At 49.5% G+C, this 18,152-nt stretch overlaps 1 protein-coding gene across 1 annotated transcript in view; it reads right to left on the bottom strand.

Annotated features, from left to right (window-relative positions):
* Positions 1-2,329: 2,329 nt before the first annotated feature.
* Positions 2,330-18,152, bottom strand: part of ALDH9A1 (aldehyde dehydrogenase 9 family member A1) — an 18,086-nt gene continuing 2,263 nt past the window's right edge. The window contains exons 2-11 of the mRNA XM_077760036.1: positions 14,873-15,002; positions 13,832-13,966; positions 12,100-12,296; positions 11,308-11,448; positions 9,243-9,431; positions 8,941-9,028; positions 6,450-6,591; positions 3,989-4,101; positions 3,156-3,282; positions 2,330-2,860 (exon numbers count right to left, since the gene is read on the bottom strand). Of these exons, the coding sequence (XP_077616162.1) occupies positions 3,188-3,282; positions 3,989-4,101; positions 6,450-6,591; positions 8,941-9,028; positions 9,243-9,431; positions 11,308-11,448; positions 12,100-12,296; positions 13,832-13,966; positions 14,873-15,002 (1,230 nt within the window). The 3' untranslated portion in view covers positions 2,330-2,860; positions 3,156-3,187. The remainder of the gene's footprint in view (positions 2,861-3,155; positions 3,283-3,988; positions 4,102-6,449; positions 6,592-8,940; positions 9,029-9,242; positions 9,432-11,307; positions 11,449-12,099; positions 12,297-13,831; positions 13,967-14,872; positions 15,003-18,152) is intronic.

Genomic DNA, 18,152 nt, shown 5'->3' with positions numbered 1-18,152 from the left:
GATTCTTGAGTCTAAGGAGCTGACCCTGCTGGTCCCTGGGCCACGCCGAGCAGCAAGGCTAACCCAGCCCTCCTAATCCGGTCACTTATGCAAATAGTCCTTTCCAAGAGCTCAGTGGCATGACAGCTCGGGCTCTGAGAGTCTGCGTCTCTGGAATTGTAGAAAACTTCTGGACAGGAGAGCCTGCATTTTGGGAAAAGCTCCATTCTCACACCAGTGGCTGATGAGCTCCTGGACTGGGCGGAAGGACCCCTGCGCTGGGCGAGAAGCTGCAGCTCTCTGCCTCACCAGCTGCAGCTCAGAGTCATCCAGACACAGGGCGAGCCCGCAGGGACCCCCTTCAAGAAAATTCTAGGAGAGATGCGCACCCAAGTGTTAACAGGAGTCCCCCTGGGAGAGAAGATTAGATGGGGAGGGAGAGAGCAGAGTGCTTTCTGCAGAACTTTCCAAAGTGAAATCAAAATGAGGGTAGAGGAGAAAGACGAGCCCAGGGGACTCTAGCTAGAAGACGTGACTTCTTCCAAATCAGGGGAAGGCCTGGCCTCCTGGTCGCGTGTTGGCTGAAGTGTGTTCTGTACCTATTATTACTCTTCTGGTAAGTGTGCCAACTACCGTAGCTGGGGGACATTCTGGAACACGCTTGGACGGCGCAGGGTGTGGCGGCTGAGTAAGGCTCCCCGCCACCCTAATTCTGGAAATCTGTGAACGTTCCCTCCTGAGGTGGGAAGAGACTCTCCAGAGGTGACTAAGGGAAGGAGCTTGAGCCGAGTGAGGGCCCCGGAGGCTCTGGCAGGCTCTCAATGCCATCACATGTGACCTTGAAAGAGGGAAGCAGAGAGAGGCAGAGACGCTAAGCTGTTGGCCCAGGAGAGAGAGGAAGGGACTTTGAGCCACACAAAGCAAGGAACGCTCTGGACGCTGGGCGAGGCGAGGAGAAGGATGCTCTCCTGCGGCCTCCGGGGGGAGTGCGGCCCCTGCCAACACGTTGGTTTCTGGGCGTAACCACTCGGGACTCCAAGTCTCGAAGCTGGAGGTAATTTACTACAGCAGAAGGCCAGGACACGGCGCACTCACGTCCCAGGACTCGGGGAAGGTTAGCAGGAAACCCAAGAATCAAAGTCCCCTCCCCCGTGGCTTGGAGTCCTGCTCCTCAACCTGGTGGCAGCCAAGACTTCTCCAATTCGGGTTCTGCATCGGAACATGGGGGCTGGTATCTGAGTGAGAAGCCTGTGGCAGCAGGAACATGAGGATTCAGACACCGGTGCCCCTTCCCCGTTGTCTTCGCTCTAGAGGAACAGCCGAAACCCATCTTCACCCGGGCAGCTCCTACCGCGCAAGGGGCATCAGGACCGGAGGCCCGCCGTGAGATCACGTGGCCCGGCCCGTATCACAGACGTGCCCTCTGTGCAAATAACCACCACGAGGCTGCGGAGTCGTTCTCATCCTCCAAGATGACGGGGCTTCCCCATCACAACACACAACCGGACGCGGGCCTGGCGAGGGGCACCGCCCCTTAGCTCTACGCCTTAGCCTCCGTGATGGTTCCTTTAGGCGGCAACACGACCGGGCTGAGGGACGCCCTGACGGCTGGTAGAACATGACTTCCGGGTGTGCCTGTGAGGATCTTTGCAGAAGTTTTGGGCAACTGCATTGGTGAAGGGAGTGAAGCAGACGGCTCTCCCCAGCGCGGGCAGGCATCGCCCAATCTGTTCAGGGTCCAAACGGAACAGAACGATGGAGAGAAGGTGAATCCGGTTTCTGCTCGGGCCGGGATGTCCGTCTCCCCCTGCCCTCGGACACGAGCAGTCCTGGTTCTTGGGCCTCAGGGCTCACTCAGCCGGACCCCCTCTGCTCCGGGGGCCTTGGGCCGAATCACATCACCGGCGTTCCCGGGCCCGCACCTTGCAGAGGGAAGCCTGCACCTTCTCAGCCTCCACAACCACTGAGCTGATTCTTAGACTCAATCTTCCCCTGCGCATGCCTGTCTATCCCATTATTCTGGTCTATGGCGCCGCTTCTCCGGACAGCCCTGACTAACACAGCTATCAGACACCAACTATTTCCCTCGAAGGAAGAGAGAGCGGTAGCGTGAGAAGTCACCGTGGCCGGACGCTCCGCCAGCCAGCCTCTGCTTGTCAGGGTGCCAAGAACATGGAGCCTAAAAGCTCCCACAGGCCACGAACATTCATCACAGCAAGTCCAGCCCGGCCTCGCGGACTAGGTACAAAGGACGAACCCCCTGCCTTCCACACTCACTGAACCCTGGCCCCTACGCTGTGAACTACTATAACCTTCAGATGTGCTTAGTTTTATAACATGAAGCTGAAAGGATTTTTTTAATGTTTATTTTTGAGAGAGACAGAGTGGGAGCGGGGGTGTGGGTAGGGGGCAGAGAGAGACAGAGAGAGAGGGAGACACAGAACCGGAAGCAGGCTCCAGGCTCTGAGCTGTTGGCACAGAGCCCCGTGTGGGGCTCAAACTCACAAAGGAGATCATGACCTGAGCCAGAGTTGGACACATAACCAACGGAGACGCCAGGCGCCCCGAAGTTGAAAGAATGAACAGTGTGATTTATTTCATTGCAGTGTGGCCCCAGAAGCATACAACTATTTTGGATCTAAAAAGGGAGAAAGCTGTAGTTCAAGGACTGGACGCCAGCTTCCTCATCAGCACTGAGTGGAAACGAAGGATTTACTCTAGCAAGTGAAGCAGCACCTTGAACGTGACCCTGGCTAGTATTTCCATCCCGACCGTCGGCTTTCGCAATGCAACCGATGACAAGGGGCCAGAGCTCCAAAATGTCAGGGGGCAGAAATCAGCTCTACTTGCTCCACCAGGAACTGAACCAGATACCAGGTCTCTGAAATGAGCCGAAGAAGGAGCGCAGTCGGTCAAAGCCACAGACGAAGTATAATCCTGGTGCCTCTCCCTATTCTCTAGAAGTGTGTTAAAGAGTGTACGGAAATCTGCCTTGAGAAAATCACAACTCTCTTGATTATCTAAAAGGCACTTATGCACATTTTCAATCAGGAAGGAGACTGAGAAGTGAGGAAGGAAGAACACCGAGCTGTTCTCTTATCCCGAGGGACACAATTCTGGGTTCGAAACGAAGGCAGCCGTGTGGCCGCCCTTGAGGCCCAGACCCCGTTCCACACCTGGCCACGCAGACGGGGCTCGCTGCGTAGTCTCAAAAAGCAGATTCCACGTCACCCATCTCCACGCACACAGTCTTCAGCTGTGAATAATATTCAATGGTCACACGGCCGTTCTCTCTGCCAAACCCTGAAAGGAAGAGAAGGGTGAGGAAGAGCCACCACGGTGGTGGCCTCAACAGTCACAGGGACCTTCGAAGACAGCTGCCCGCTCTGGGGAAGAACACAGAACGACAGGGCTTGGGACAAAGCCCTCAAGTGTGCCTGTCAGCTGTAGAGCGAGGCACGGGAGAAGTGACCCACTGGCCTTCGGGGCTGGGGAACCCATATCTCATTCCTACAACAGGAATTTTAATTTTAGGTACCGACTATTCTGGGTTGAGATCTGAAAGCGTTCAGACCTTCCCATCGAGTGTGAAAGCCTCTACAGGAATTGACGGACGCCTCTGAAAGTTGGTGCTCACTTAGAACTGAACTCGACCAACAGATTTTCTAACCCTTTCTTATATTAAATCTGTTACAAGATTACCCATTAAAAGGATGACATTCTGGGCTTGGCCTTTCCCATCCCCCTGCCTCAGACTTTGGGAGGCTCTGCCTCCAAAGGGCAAGGCCCAATCCCCCAAAATACACGTCTCGGGGGGGGCTCTATTCAAAAGAAAAGGTGTGTGGCTCCCATTCCCAGAGACCGGAGCCACGGGGCAGGGAGGCCCAGACTCCCTGTGCTTGCCCACGGGGTTCCGACACGTGGATGTTCCAGAACCTGGTGTGTGCGGTCTGAATTACAACCCCATCCCTACGGGCCGGGTTCGCGCCCACACTCCGCAGCTCCTCACCTGACTTCTTGTACCCGCCGAAGGGCAGCTCCACGGGGCTGACGTTGTAGTTGTTAATGAAGCACATCCCGGCCTGCAGCCCGGCCACCACCCTGTGAGCGCGCTGCACGTCCCTGCCAAGACCAGACTGTTACTGTGCGGCCACCTCCGCAGGGAAGGGGAGACCGCCGGCTCTACCCGCTTTGAGATGCTGCCAAATTCTTGCTTCTTCAGTGTTTTACCACCTTGTGGCATCCAGGCAAAACAGACAGAAGGACGTGAGCTTCAGAGTCTCCTCCGAAAGCATCTATCAAGTACGCAGCAGCAGCGAGGAGGCCCAAACAGTTCAATGGGGAGAAAAGGGATAGAAGCACAGGCTACCCAGGGGTCCGCAAGGAATGAAGGGAGATCCCTTTCTTACGCTACGTACAAAAATTAACTCAGATGAGTCACGGGCCTAACCCAACAGAACAAAACCCATAAAACCCTTCCAGGAAAACAGGAATAAACCTTCACAGTCTTGGGTTGGACCAAGCCTTCTCGGGCAGGATACCCAAAGTGACAGACAAAAAAAAAAAATTAATTATGCTTTGTCAAAATTTAACATTTTTGTACCACAACTGAGATATCAGGAAAAGGGGAAAAGACACGTGCAGAGACGCAGATCAGAACCGCGTGAGGCACCGCTTCCCCCACCGGGGTTGGGGGGACAGACAGTGACAAGCACCGCCCAGGAGACTCGGGGAAGCTGGAACCTTTCCTGCGGGGCTGGTGGGCACGCGAAACGGCGCCCCCACGTGGGAGAACAGCGCAGAGTGACCGTGTGACCCAGCAACGGCACCTCTAGGTGCGCACCCGCATAAGTAAAACGTTTCCACACAGGCTCAGATAAGGTGCTCCCGGTGGGAGAGCAGCAGGTACAAGGCCACATCCATCAGCGGGTGGATGAGCACAACGTGCCCACACGACAGAACATTCGGAACATTCGTCACAGGCACTGCCAGCTGCTCCAACAGCGGCCAGTCACAGAAGGTCACGCACTGTACGATGCCGTGTTTACAGAAAATATTCAAGAGAAGCAAATCTACACAGATAGCATGTAGATTGATTGGTGGTGCTGGGGTCCCGGCAGGAGGGAGAATGTTCCTCATGTTCACAGGAGGTTTACGCTCTAAAATCAGATTGCGGTGATGGTTACGCCACTCTGTAAACACCACCGAACGAAACACCACCGAACCGTACGCTCTAAGTGGGTACGCTGCAGGGTGCATGACTCGGGCTACAAAGCTGTTAGAACAGCGGCAGCACACCGGAGTCGCCCTCCTCGTGACTGCCTCGGTCTGTGCTGGGGTGACTTCACCCGTTCACGCCTCGCACCAAAAAAAGCAGGTCTGCAGAAGGGACTCGCAGGGCAGTGAAACTACTCCGTGCGATGGTGAGCGGCGGGCACCGTAGTCCAAATTCAAAGAACGCACAACTCCAACTCCCAAAGTAAACCCTAACGGAGGTGTGGGCCTTGGGGGGTTACGGTCCATCCTAGTCGGTTTACCAGTTAGAACCAACGTGGGCTCTGGCGGGGGAAGCGGATAACAGGGTTGGGGAGGGGGACGCTGGGAGACCTCTGTGCCTTCCACCCAGTTTTGCAGTGAACCTAAAATTACTCTAAAAATGAAAGTCTACCTAAAAAACAAGCACATGAGAAGGCGGCAGCCCCTCGATCTTCTCTTCGGAGCTCAGAGAAGCCATCCCATCAGGTCCCCAAGGGACACCTGGGTCCTCCTCCCCATGAAGCTACAGAAAAAACTTAACCTCGTGGATCACCAAAGAAACAGCACAATGCCACGCGGAAAGCAGTCTGAGAAAACTTCCTCCTGCTGCCAAAGATGAATCAAAGTTTGTACATAACCAAGCAACCTCCCACCATTTTGCAGGAAGTTCTGCTCCCAAATCACATCTCACTCGTGTCACTGTGGTTACAGTTTATGGACAGAGATATTGAGCTCAATATTACCTACAGCAGTTACAAGTGGAAACAGTACCATAAATACACAACCAAAAAACTGCCTACATATTTGACAGTGCATTCCAACTAGAAGCTACTACAAAGCTGCTAAAAATCATGTTTTTGAAGACTACTACTGCCCAGTTACAAGTTTCTAACTTCCGACATGTGTGTTTTCAATGAGGCACCCAACCTGATGCTTTACATAGATCAGAACCTTACGTATCTGCCCAACGAATGACCAGGATAGAATTTTCATCAACGATGTTTACAGCTCAATTTAAACTCAACAGCAGGTTCCTGGCCAGCCCGGACCAACACCACATGCTACCCTGGCACCTTCTGGCTTCACCGGAAGCAAACAGAAAACGCTCATGACAATGTATACCCCAGGGAGGACAGGAGAGCAACGATCTCTGGGCAGATCTCCGGAAGGCCCCTGTCCCCGCAGAGCTGCCAGAGGGGCCCTTCCGCACATACCTGGTAAAGACGCCAGCCGCCAGGCCAAAAGTGGTGTCGTTGGCTCTTTCCAGAACCTCGGCTTCGGTGTCAAACGACAAAATGGACATAACTGGTCCAAAGATCTCTTCCTTCACACAGGTCATGTCATCTCTGCAGTCAGCTGCGAACAGTGTAATAAAGGCCAGGTCAGGGGAGGGATGACGGCGCTAGAAATGCACGGCAGTAAGAATAGCTCGGGAACCCTACTGGGAACGTCGGCTCTGCGGGAGCCGAAGTCTGGAAAGCAGCTCCTGGCATGTCCACAAGGACTAGTCTACGATCCCTCAGGAGCTGGTGTGGAGCCTGTGTATAACAAGGGAAGAAAAGTACTCTGGGCACCTGTGTGTTATCACACTGTACGTTGGGGACACCTGAACTATCTTCAAAGATACATTACAGAATTCTTAGTATTGTGTGTAAGGCTAGCCCATTACATCCTAATTCCTTGAAGACTAGTGATCCGGATACAATTTTTAGGGAAACTGTTAGCCAGACTAGGACTCAGGACGATGCATTACCCAGCAGTCCCAGAAAATATTTTTTTTTACATTTATTTTTGAGACAGAGCATGAGTGGGGGAGGGGCAGCAAGAGGGGGAGACACAGAATCCGAATGAGGCTCCAGGCTCCGAGCTGTCAGCACAGAGCCTGACACGGGGCTTGAACTCACGAACTGTGAGATCATAACCTGAGCTGAAGTCACTCAATCAACTTGAGCCACCCGGGTGCCCCATTCCCAAAACTATTTTATCATCTCCTTCAGGTTGAGAAGGTCTCAACCTGTTTACATAGGTCTCTGTTTACAGTGACTTCTGTGTTGGAAAGTCAACAGAGATGCAAAGATGAAGTCACAGCTGACCTACAAGGAAAGGTTCCTGCCTGAAACCTAACACTTCCTGGACTTTAGCTCCCACACGTTAAAAGTTAACCTAGACTCTGGAGTCCCTGTCAAACTTTAATATGAATAAAAATGAATTGGGGGCTTATTAAAAAGCAGATCACTAGGCCCGACTCCTTGAGAGTTACATTCAGGGAGGTCTGGAGCAGGGGCCAGGAATCTGCCTCTTTAATAAGTTGTCCAAGTGGCACTGACATCACAGGCCACAAGCCACCAGACTTTTGGGAATCGCTGGAGTAAAGTTCACTCCCTGGTCTTTGCCAAGTTCACAGTCTGTTTAAGAATAATTTTGTCCCGAGGGCGCCCTGGTGGCTCAGTTACTTAAGTGTCCAACTCTTGATTTTGGCCCAGGTCGTGACCTCATGGTTCGGGAGATCGAGCCCTGTGTCAGGCTCTGTGCTGCCAGCATGGGATTCTCTCTCTCCCTCTCTCTGCCCCTCCCCCACTCACACTCTTTCTCTCTCAAAATAACCTTTAAAATAATAATAACTTTTCTCCTAATTGTAAAACACATGTGAAAAATTTGTAGTATTCAGAGATGTGCAAACTATAACAAAAATCATCTTTAACCCTGGCAACCAGAGAAATCTACTCTTTATAGTTTGACACATACTATTCCTTCTGTCTTATGTATTTCTTAATAGATTTGGGTTAATACCATAGTGTTGTTTAACCTTTTCTGTTTCCTTAAAAATCTACTGTAAACTTTTCTTGTTCACTTAATAACTACCAGCTAATCCACGTTATAGACATTGGGTTCACAGCTTTCAAACCTCAGTGGATCTTTTTTTTAGCAAGGGCTAAAGGTTTAAAATCCATCAGATAATCAAGTGCTGAAAAAATGACCCCCTGTCTACCTTAGGGACAAAACTCAGCTGAATCTATCTTCTAGGGAAGATGTAAGAAATCACCCAACATAATGCAACCCGTATACAGTTTTTAAAAGCCTATTATTACCCTACCACTGTTTTGACATATGGGCATTTATTTGTGGATCCTGACATATACTGTAAAAGGGCAGAGGAAGGCACACAAGAATGGCAGTACCTAGAGTGGTGGTCACCTCAGAGGTGGGAAGAAAGAATTGGATTTGAGGACAATGGGGGGACCGTGCAGTTGACTGTCCAAACCAGGGGATGTTTAAGACTCAAAGGAGGTGCTAGAAGTTATGAAATTACATAATTTTTAAAAATATTGCCGTACCACCTGACAAATTGGTCTTATTATATTGATGACACGTATCATTAAAGAAAAACATATTCTTCATCAACTTTCTTGAGAAATGAAATTTGTTAGTTTTTTATCGAGCATGCACTTTTTTTTTTTTTTTTTTGAGCTTCTTGCTTCCGGAACAACAGGTGCAGACCTGGCTAAGTCTCAGCCCAACTAACGGACATGGCTGTGCGCGGGGAAGGGCACGCGGGAGGTGTGGGAGGATGTCGACTCCTTCCTCTGAGCAGTGGGGACCCAGCTTGCCAACCCCTGCTTTACACCCTACACGTATTTGATAAATATCTTTTTCTTTCTGACATTTAATTCCAACTGTTTAAAAGCGAACAAGGAGAGGACGTACTCAGTACGCAAGGGCTCATGTAATAACCGTCCTTTAATTTGGGATCTTCGGGCACGTATGCGTCTCCACCACACAGCACTGTAGCGCCCTGCCCAAGAAGAAAAAAGAAGGCACATTTGATGTTGAACTTACAACCGTGACGCGCAGTCCTGAACAGACGCACAGTCACTCCACAACAGGTGCAGAGCAGGGCACCGCTGGGGACTCGCGACCAGGCAGGTACACAGACCCCGAGTGCACACAGCGCGGACGCTGGACCGATTCTCACCCTCCCCCACCCCCCACTCTGCCCCGTTTCTCACCTGCTCTTTTGCCAGCTTAACAAACCCAAGGACTCGCTCCAGGTGTGGGCGGTTGATGAGGGGGCCCATCCTTGTACCTTCCAGAAGGGGATCTCCAATTTTTATCCCCTGGGTCCGTTTCACCACTTCCTTTGTAAATTTCTCGATAATTTCCTTCTGCACAAATACTCTTGTGCCATTACAACACACCTGAAGGACACACGTGAATTTGTATGCGTGCAAGGAAGGAAATAGGAAAAGGGGGCAGAATCCAGCAGCGTTTGGGGCGCCTGGGTGGCTTAGTTGGTTAAGAGTCCAACTTTCGCTTAGGTCATGATCTCGCGGTTCGTGGGTTCGAGCCCCGCGTCGGGCTCTGTGCTGACTGCCAGCTCAGAGCCTGGAGCCTGTTTCAGAGTCTGTGTCTCCCTCTCTCTCTGACCCTCCCCTGCTTACGCTGTCTCTCTCTCTCCTAGAAATAAATAAAAATATTTAAAAAAAAAAAAAAAAGAACCCAGCAGCGTTAAACTTAAAAGGAGACAGCAGACCTTTACAAAAGGTTAGTTCCATCTCTAAAAATTATCCCCAAACTGAACAGGACCCACGTGTAGTTAGGGACATACCACCCTAGCATCAAGAAACACCTCCCTGCCCTTTGAGATAAAGTTAGGTCTTTTTGTCTGCCTACATTTCCTTAATGCCGTTCACAGATCCACAGGCCACAAGACCTCTCCTACGGCCTCCTGTCAGCGGCTGAAAGGGGCCATGTATTTTATTTAAGAGCAGGAGGGAGGAAGGGTGAAGACAGACAAAGAACTAAGGGCATGTGCCTGATAAAAACCTGATGCGTTTCACAGTCCATGTCTGGCTCTACAATCGCAAATCAATCGTGACTGTTCAGACCCAGCCTTAGACAGGAGCATAAATACTATTCCCGCTCCATCAGAACTGTAGATACCAACGTCCGAAAATACAGCCAAGTACTGGTGCTCATGGAGTAATGAAAACCTATCAGAAGGTCACAGAAAGGGGCTGCCGCCAGCCAGATCTGCAATCTTCTGAGCATCCAAAGAAATAATGATAGTAATGGACTGTAATCCACAGAACGAAGAAAGAATTCATGGTCCATAATGTTAAATGAGTGGGGACACACACACAAACACACACACACACACAAAATGAGAGAAGGGAAAAGTTCTTTCTTACAGTAGAGAGAAGGAACAAATGTAGAAAGAATAACAGAATTGGAAAATGACCGTTTGGGGACCACCATAATGGAAAATGTCTCCAGCAGAAATCACCAAAGCGTGCTCAGGCGAGCAGGGGAGAGCTTGGGGGGTGCAGAGGCCTCTGTCCCTGCCTCCACAGAGGACATGGGAACCTCCCAGGAAGACCCGCCCTCAGCAAAGCCAACCGCCCCAAGGGGGACACAGCACCACTTTTGTGGTGGCTTTCGCCCAAGATGCATCATCTACATCTAATCAAAAGGAAACACCAGACAGACATTCTACAAAATAAACACCTTCTAGTCCCCAAAATGTCAAGGTCCTGGAAAGATAAGAACCGAAGAGCTAACTGTTCCAGACTAAAGGAGATTCGGCAAACAACAACTACTAAATGCAACACACCTCCCTGAGCCACGTTTTAGACCAGAGAAAAGAGATGGTGTGGGGCTTGTTTTTTTTGGTTTTTTTTTTTTTTTTTTTACTAAAAGGATGACTGGCCAATGAATGACATGTGACCAGGGGCTGCGGACTGAGAACAGTCTACATGAGGTGACTGATCTTACTCAGTGCGCTGTGCTTATGTAAGAGCGCGCACTCGTTTCTAGGAAATGCACAGAGGAGTCTCGTATCTGCACTTTCAAACCGTTTGGGAAAACAGAAACCAGCACAGGTATGTACAGAGATAAGCAGAATGATAAAGGAAACGTGATAAAATGTTAACATCTGAGAAACGTGGCTCAAGGCTCAACTCTGTGCCACGTTTCTGGCAATCCGCAATTATTTCAAAACAGAGAGCTTCAAAACATGCTGGTACGTGAAGGAGGGAGGCTCCTTCTGCCCCTTGGCCACAGACAGGTGCGCACCTCGCCTTGCGTGAGGAAGTTGGCCATCAGCGCTCCCTTCACGGCATTCTCCAGGTCGCAGTCGGAGAAGATGATCAGGGGAGATTTGCCTCCCAGCTCCAAGGTAACGGGCTTGATTCCTTTAGCGGACATCTCCATGATCTTAAAGAACAAGGACAAACACAGGCAGAAGCTTAATGCACAGAGAAGCGCAGGCGAGGCCAGCCAGAACCCAGGCCTCCGGGCAGCCTCAACTACACGGGACCACAACCCTGATTCTGCCAAGGACTCTGTCCTTCATCTGTTTAGAACAGTCTTTTCCAGAATACTGAAGAGGATCACAGGGCTGCAGCTGACATTCTGAAGAGGAGATTCATTGTGAAAATACTGTTCATTCACGAGTCACGGGCAGAAACTCTTCTAATACTGTGGCTGTGGTCAAGGCTACCAATTAAGGTCAAAACCATACATCTGAAATAAACTGAGCAAATACCCTTCTTTCTGGGGTGGCCTCTACGGTGACTAAGACACCAGAGACGCAGTGGCAGCCCAGACCCCGTGCACTCAGACACAGACGCGGGCGCAGGCGAGGGCTTCCGTCCCCGCGGCGCCCACTCGTCAGCGGTCCTAGCCGTCCCACCGTACGTCCCTCCCTGCCTCACACCTTCGAAGTACGCATCAGATCTTGCCCCTGATCCCCGCGGCCCCCCTCCCAGCTCAAGCCGGGTCAGGTCAGAAGACAAGCCCCCGACAGATACTCTGCGTGGGCCCGGCACTGCCATTTGTGTGAACCGAAACTGGTTTCATGTTCACCTTCGAGCCAGTGGGCACGCTCCCGGTGAAGGACACTTTGGCCACATCACGATGCAGACACAGAAACTGGCCCGTGGCGGCCCCTCCTTGCACCACGTTGAAGAGCCCCGGGGGCACGCCGGCCGCCGTGTAGATCTCAGCCAGCAGCAGCACCGACAGCGGCGTGAAGGGAGAGGGTTTAAAGACCATGGCGTTACCTGCACAAACCCAAGACACAAGCATAAAAGATGTTTCTAACACTGGTGGTCCCCTGAGGGCAGGGTGGGACCGGAGGACGAGGCACGATCAACTCCACGGGCGCCTGGGGGGCTCAGTTGGTCGAGCGTCCGGCTCTCGGTTTCAGCTCAGGTCACGAGTTCACAGTTCGTGAGATTGAGCCCCACATCAGGCTCTGTGCTGACAGCTCAGAGTTTACTTGATATTCTCCCTCCCTCTCTCTGCCTCTCCTCTGCTCCCATATGTGCTCTCTCAAAAATAAATAAACTTAAAAAGAAAATCTTTAAGGGGCGCCTGGGTGGCTCAGTCGGTTAAGCGTCCAACTTCAGCTCAGGTCATGATCTCACGGTTTGTGGGTTCAAGCCCCGTGTCGGGCTCTATGCTGACAGCTCACAGCCTGGGGCCTGCTTCAGATTCTGTGACTCCCTCTCTCTCTGCCCCTCCCCTGCTCATGCTTTCTCTCTTTCTCTCAGAAATAAATAAAAAAAATTTTTTTAAATCTTTAAAACTTGAAACTGAAGGCCAGAGAGGTTAATATGTTGGTAGTTTCCAAAACCAGTGGTTAGCTGGGGCCCCTGCCACACAGATGCTCGAGCTCACACGACAATGTGCAAAAGCAAACCATGGGGCAATATGAGAAAAGCTGCAATTTCAACACAATGTCCTAACAGTAATATTTTTTTTTTAGGAATGCTTTTTTAAACTTTGTATTTTTCTAAGCTATAATAAATCCTCTTTTCCCATTGATTCCTCTTTGAACAGTATGAAAAACTTCAGTTTTTCCCATATGAAAAACCTTTCTAAGCCAGCTGGCCAGTCCCTCTGATGCCAGCCTTTTCATCTCTCTTAAGACACAAATGAAGGAGGGGGCGCCCGGGTGGCTCAGTGGGTTGAGTGTCCGACTTCAGCTCAGGTCATGATCTCACGGTTTGTGGTTCAAGCCCGCATCGGGCTCTGTGCTGACAGCTCAGAGTCTGGAACCTACTTCAGATTCTGTGTCTCCCTCTCTCTCTGACCCTCCCCTGCTCACACTGTCTCTTTCTCTCTCAGAAATAAATAAAACATTTAGAAGAAAAAAAAAAAGACAAATGAAGGAGGATGTGTATCTTCTGCTTAAGTCACACTACCACGTGCTTCTTCCTACGCACAGGGGCGTTTCAATCCCTTTGTCCAGAAAGTAAGAGAACTTGTACGTGGCACAAATCTAAATCAAACCCACGGTCAAACAGAAGACCTCCAGGACCAAAATGAATGCTCTTCCTGTCCATCACAGAAATAAATACGATAAGTAAAAGTGGGAATGACATGGATGCAATCCACATGCGTAACGTGCCCTGGAAGCCCGGACGAGGCAGGGCAGGAGGGGACGCAGGCCCTCTGGGGCTCAGGTGCCCCAACGCAGGCCCCTTCTCATGTGCAGCGTGAGTGTGCGAATGAGCGTGTGCGTGCACGAACAGGAGGAGGGAGAGGAGGGAGAGAAGGGAGGGCTCACGGGTGAAGAATGGCTCACGCTTACCGCACGCTAGCGCTGGGGCGGACTTCCAGCAGGCAATCTGGAAGGGGTAGTTCCACGCGCCTATTCCCACGCATACGCCCAGTGGTTCTCGTCTGGTGTAGCCGAAGGACCCGCCTGGGAGCTGGATGTGCTCACCTAAGAGGAGAGCAGAGACATCAGGGCGCAGGACTGCTTTTCCCCAGACTCCGCCCAACGGCCGTGCTCAGCTGTGCTCCACCCCGCGGCCTCTTCCGTTCATCTCAACAGGCAGGCGCAGCCTCTGCGCAGTCACTCCAATGAGGAATCCTATCCATCCTCCAAACCCATGTTCGCTCAACTTAATTCTCTAAAACCTGAGAGCATCTAACAGATAACAACTTAAAGTGAGATTGGAGTGGGGGGCGCCTGGGTGGCTCCGTCGGCTGCATGTCAGACTTCAGCTCAGGTCATGATCTTGCGGTTCATGGGTTCAAGCTCCGTGTCAGGCTCTGTGCTGACGGCCTGGAGCCTGCTTCTGATTCTGCGTCTCCCTCTCTCTCTGTCCCTCCACCACTCGCTCTCTGTCTCTCTCAAAAATGAATATTAAAAATTTTTAAAAAGGTGGTAATGATGGAAATAAGAGGCGGCTCCATAGCAGGACCCACATGTACGACTTCTGGCTCCGCACGGCCCTCTTGGTCCTGTAACATCGTTCAGCACCAGCTACTGTAAACTTCACGAAGAATCAAGGAAGTCTTTTGCTAACGAGGCAGAACTAGTAAACGTGGGAACACTGACCGACTCTTGGTTTTTCAAAAAGTTGGCCAGAAGCTCAGATACCATGCTAAATGCTTCCCATAGATTCTCTCATTTAATCCTTATGATAACCCCAGAACACAGGGATTACCATCTCCAGTTTCAACAAGGAAAGGTAAAGGAATTCTCAGCGCCATCCGTGCAGAGAGTGGGAAGCCCAGGATTTTACCCCGGGTCTGTGTCATGCCCCAAACCTCCCGCTTTCACCACTAGGACCTGCTTCTGCCTCCCTGTCGGCTGCCCCCGGAAGGCCAGGCCGGGGCTTACCAGCCATGGTTGCAGCCAAGCCTGCGAAGTACTCCAGGCACTGCCAGGAAGTCTCCACGTCCCAGCGGGCCTCGAAGATGGACTTGCCATTGTTGATGGTCTCCATGGTGGCGATTTCATCCCTCCGTTCCTTTGGGTAGGACCGAAGACTAGACTTCAGACGCACTGCCATACACCCCAACATACTCAACACTCAGAGTACATTGCCCAATTTTTAAAAACGCAAGTGGCTTGCACTTTAGAAGGAGTGGTGCCGTTATGTCTGGAAGAGAAAGCTTACTGCTAAGCAGCAGCCCTATTCCCCCCTCAAGTTAATCGTCACAGACTGAAGAGCAATATCCTGTTTTCAGATCAGTTAGAAAAGGAACAGTTTGAGAAGCGAATATTATATATGTGTACATGTATAAATATGTATATATGTGCATATACACATTTGCATGCGTAGACAATCACCACTACAATAGTCGATGACACACGACAGCTAAACACACAAGTGGCAGGTGAGAGGTGATATACACACACGGCTTTAATTCACCCAAAGACATGCAGCATGTGAAAATCACAACATAATTATTTTCTTTTTTTCCAATGTTTATTTTTGAGAGAGAGTTAGAGAGCATGTGCAAGCGGGGAGCAGGGGGGANGAAAGTCGGACGCTTAACCGACTAAGCCACCCAGGTGCCCCTCTAGTTAGTAAGTTCTAAACGAAAGTACTGGTAACACTGGAAAATATACAAATTTAAAACACATAGGAAAAACAAACAGGAAAAACCCAAACAGCATCAGTGATTATGAGACCGCTTCAAGCCACCCAGGCTGTGTGTAATTGGAGGCCCTGCTAGACGAGGGGGCAGAAGTTTAGTTAGAACTTCCTAACTTAAAAAGCTAAAAAACAAAAACCCAAAATTATAGAATTATCTACACAGAATATACACCTAGAATTATATACCTACAATTCTTCCAAAAGTAAGCAAAATGAAAACTTTTAGACTCACAAGAGCCAAAAGAACATCACTAGCAAAACTGCACTACAAGGAATGCTAAGGAAATTTCTTCATGCAGAAAAAAACAGCACTCCAGATGGGAATCTTGAACCCACAGAAAGGAAAGAAGAGCACTAGAAATGGTAAAAATGTGGGTAAATAGAAAATATTTTTACCTTGGGGCACCTGGGTGGCACCTAAGTGTCTGACTCGATTTCAGCCGAGGGCATGATCTCACGGTTCAGGAGTTCGAGCCCCACATCAGGAACTGACAGTGCAGGGCCTGCTTGGGATTCTCTCTCCCCCTTCTCTCCCCCTCCCCAGCCACACACTCTCTCAAAATAAATTTTAAAAAAGTTAAAAGCGGGGCGCCTGGGTGGCTTAGTCGGTNCTCTCTCCTAGAAATAAATAAAAATATTAAAAAAAAAAAGTAAAAAGATTTTTAAAAAAGGAAGAGAAAAACTAATAAATAAACAACTGAAGGCTATGATTATGGGTTATGATCAGAGGGTGGATCTCTTCAGGGACAGGATAATTTGGGGTAAAGGCAGGTATAGGGCATGAGCATCCAACAGGAGCTGTACAGAAAGACAGCAATATATTTTTTACTAACACAGGAATACATAGATGTTAATGGAAATGGGGAGAGGTTAAAAGGAAAAGAAAATTAATATCAAACAGTCCATTTCAGAGCAAAAGAATATTGTTAGATATTATTATTTTTTTAAAAAGTCATTTAATAATGATAAAGGGGCCAATTCTTTTTTTGTTTATTTTTAAGAGAGAGGGAGAGACAGNCTCAACACTCAGAGTACATTGCCCAATTTTTAAAAACGCAAGTGGCTTGCACTTTAGAAGGAGTGGTGCCGTTATGTCTGGAAGAGAAAGCTTACTGCTAAGCAGCAGCCCTATTCCCCCCTCAAGTTAATCGTCACAGACTGAAGAGCAATATCCTGTTTTCAGATCAGTTAGAAAAGGAACAGTTTGAGAAGCGAATATTATATATGTGTACATGTATAAATATGTATATATGTGCATATACACATTTGCATGCGTAGACAATCACCACTACAATAGTCGATGACACACGACAGCTAAACACACAAGTGGCAGGTGAGAGGTGATATACACACACGGCTTTAATTCACCCAAAGACATGCAGCATGTGAAAATCACAACATAATTATTTTCTTTTTTTCCAATGTTTATTTTTGAGAGAGAGTTAGAGAGCATGTGCAAGCGGGGAGCAGGGGGGAGACACAGAATTGGAAGCAGGCTCCAGGCTCTGAGCTGTCAGCACAGAACCCAATGCGGGGCTCAAACTCACAAACCGCGAGATCATGACCTGAAGTGAAGTGAGACGCACAAATTGACTGAGCCACCCAGGCGCCCCATGATAATCATTTTGTAACGGTCAGTACTCATTAATTCTCTTATAAAATACTGTTCCAGTTGTAGCATGCATGACTGAGAGATGCTGGAGATGGTCCAGGGACGACTGCAAAGGTTTGGGAAACTGACCTCAGGAGAAAAGCTCAATTACCCCTTTCTTCATCCCAAAGATGAAAGAACTGAATGAATGGAGCATGTAAGAAATAGACATTTGCTATTACGGACCCGATGTAAAATAAACAAGAGGGGGAGTATGTGCACACACATAAAAGGTGAATCAAACAAATGACAAGGTGTAGCACTGTCTTATTGAAACAGGTAAGCGGTGAGCCAGACCAGAAGCAAGTGGAATGGTGACTGAAATTATCACAAACATGTATTGACAGTACACACATCAGAAAAGAGGGAGCAGGAATATAGAAATCAGTAGGAAATACAGGAAAGGGAAGCCTTGACAGTGAAATCTGAACATGTCATATTGCTACAAAGACCTGAGGAATAAAGACTTTTGACAGGGTCATTCTACCTTCATTATTAAGAAAAAAGGTATAGATCCATTCTCTGCCTTTACAAAACTTATTTCTAAAACAGGAAGCTGCCAAGTTCTAAATAAATTAGCCCCGACCCTGTGCTCTTGGACACAGACAACGTCTGATTCCACGGGGGCCCAACACCAGCAGGCTGTTGTGACCACTGAGTGTTTTCCCTCCTCAGCACACTTTCAAAGCACACTTGAGCCCTCTGCCCACACTTTCTATGGTGTCCCGCCCAGTGCACGCTAGCTAAGATCAGGAGATACTCTAGGCAGGCCTGACACTGCAATTTATGTGAACCAAATAGGTTTTCTGTAGTTAGTAAGTTCTTTTTTTTTTTTTAATGTTTTATTTATTTCTAGGAGAGAGAGA

The sequence above is a fragment of the Crocuta crocuta genome, unplaced genomic scaffold, assembly GCF_008692635.1.
Source record: "Crocuta crocuta isolate KB4526 unplaced genomic scaffold, BGI_CrCroc_1.0 scaffold133, whole genome shotgun sequence".
Lineage (NCBI taxonomy): Eukaryota > Metazoa > Chordata > Mammalia > Carnivora > Hyaenidae > Crocuta > Crocuta crocuta.
This window is presented reverse-complemented; position numbering and strand designations above follow the sequence as displayed.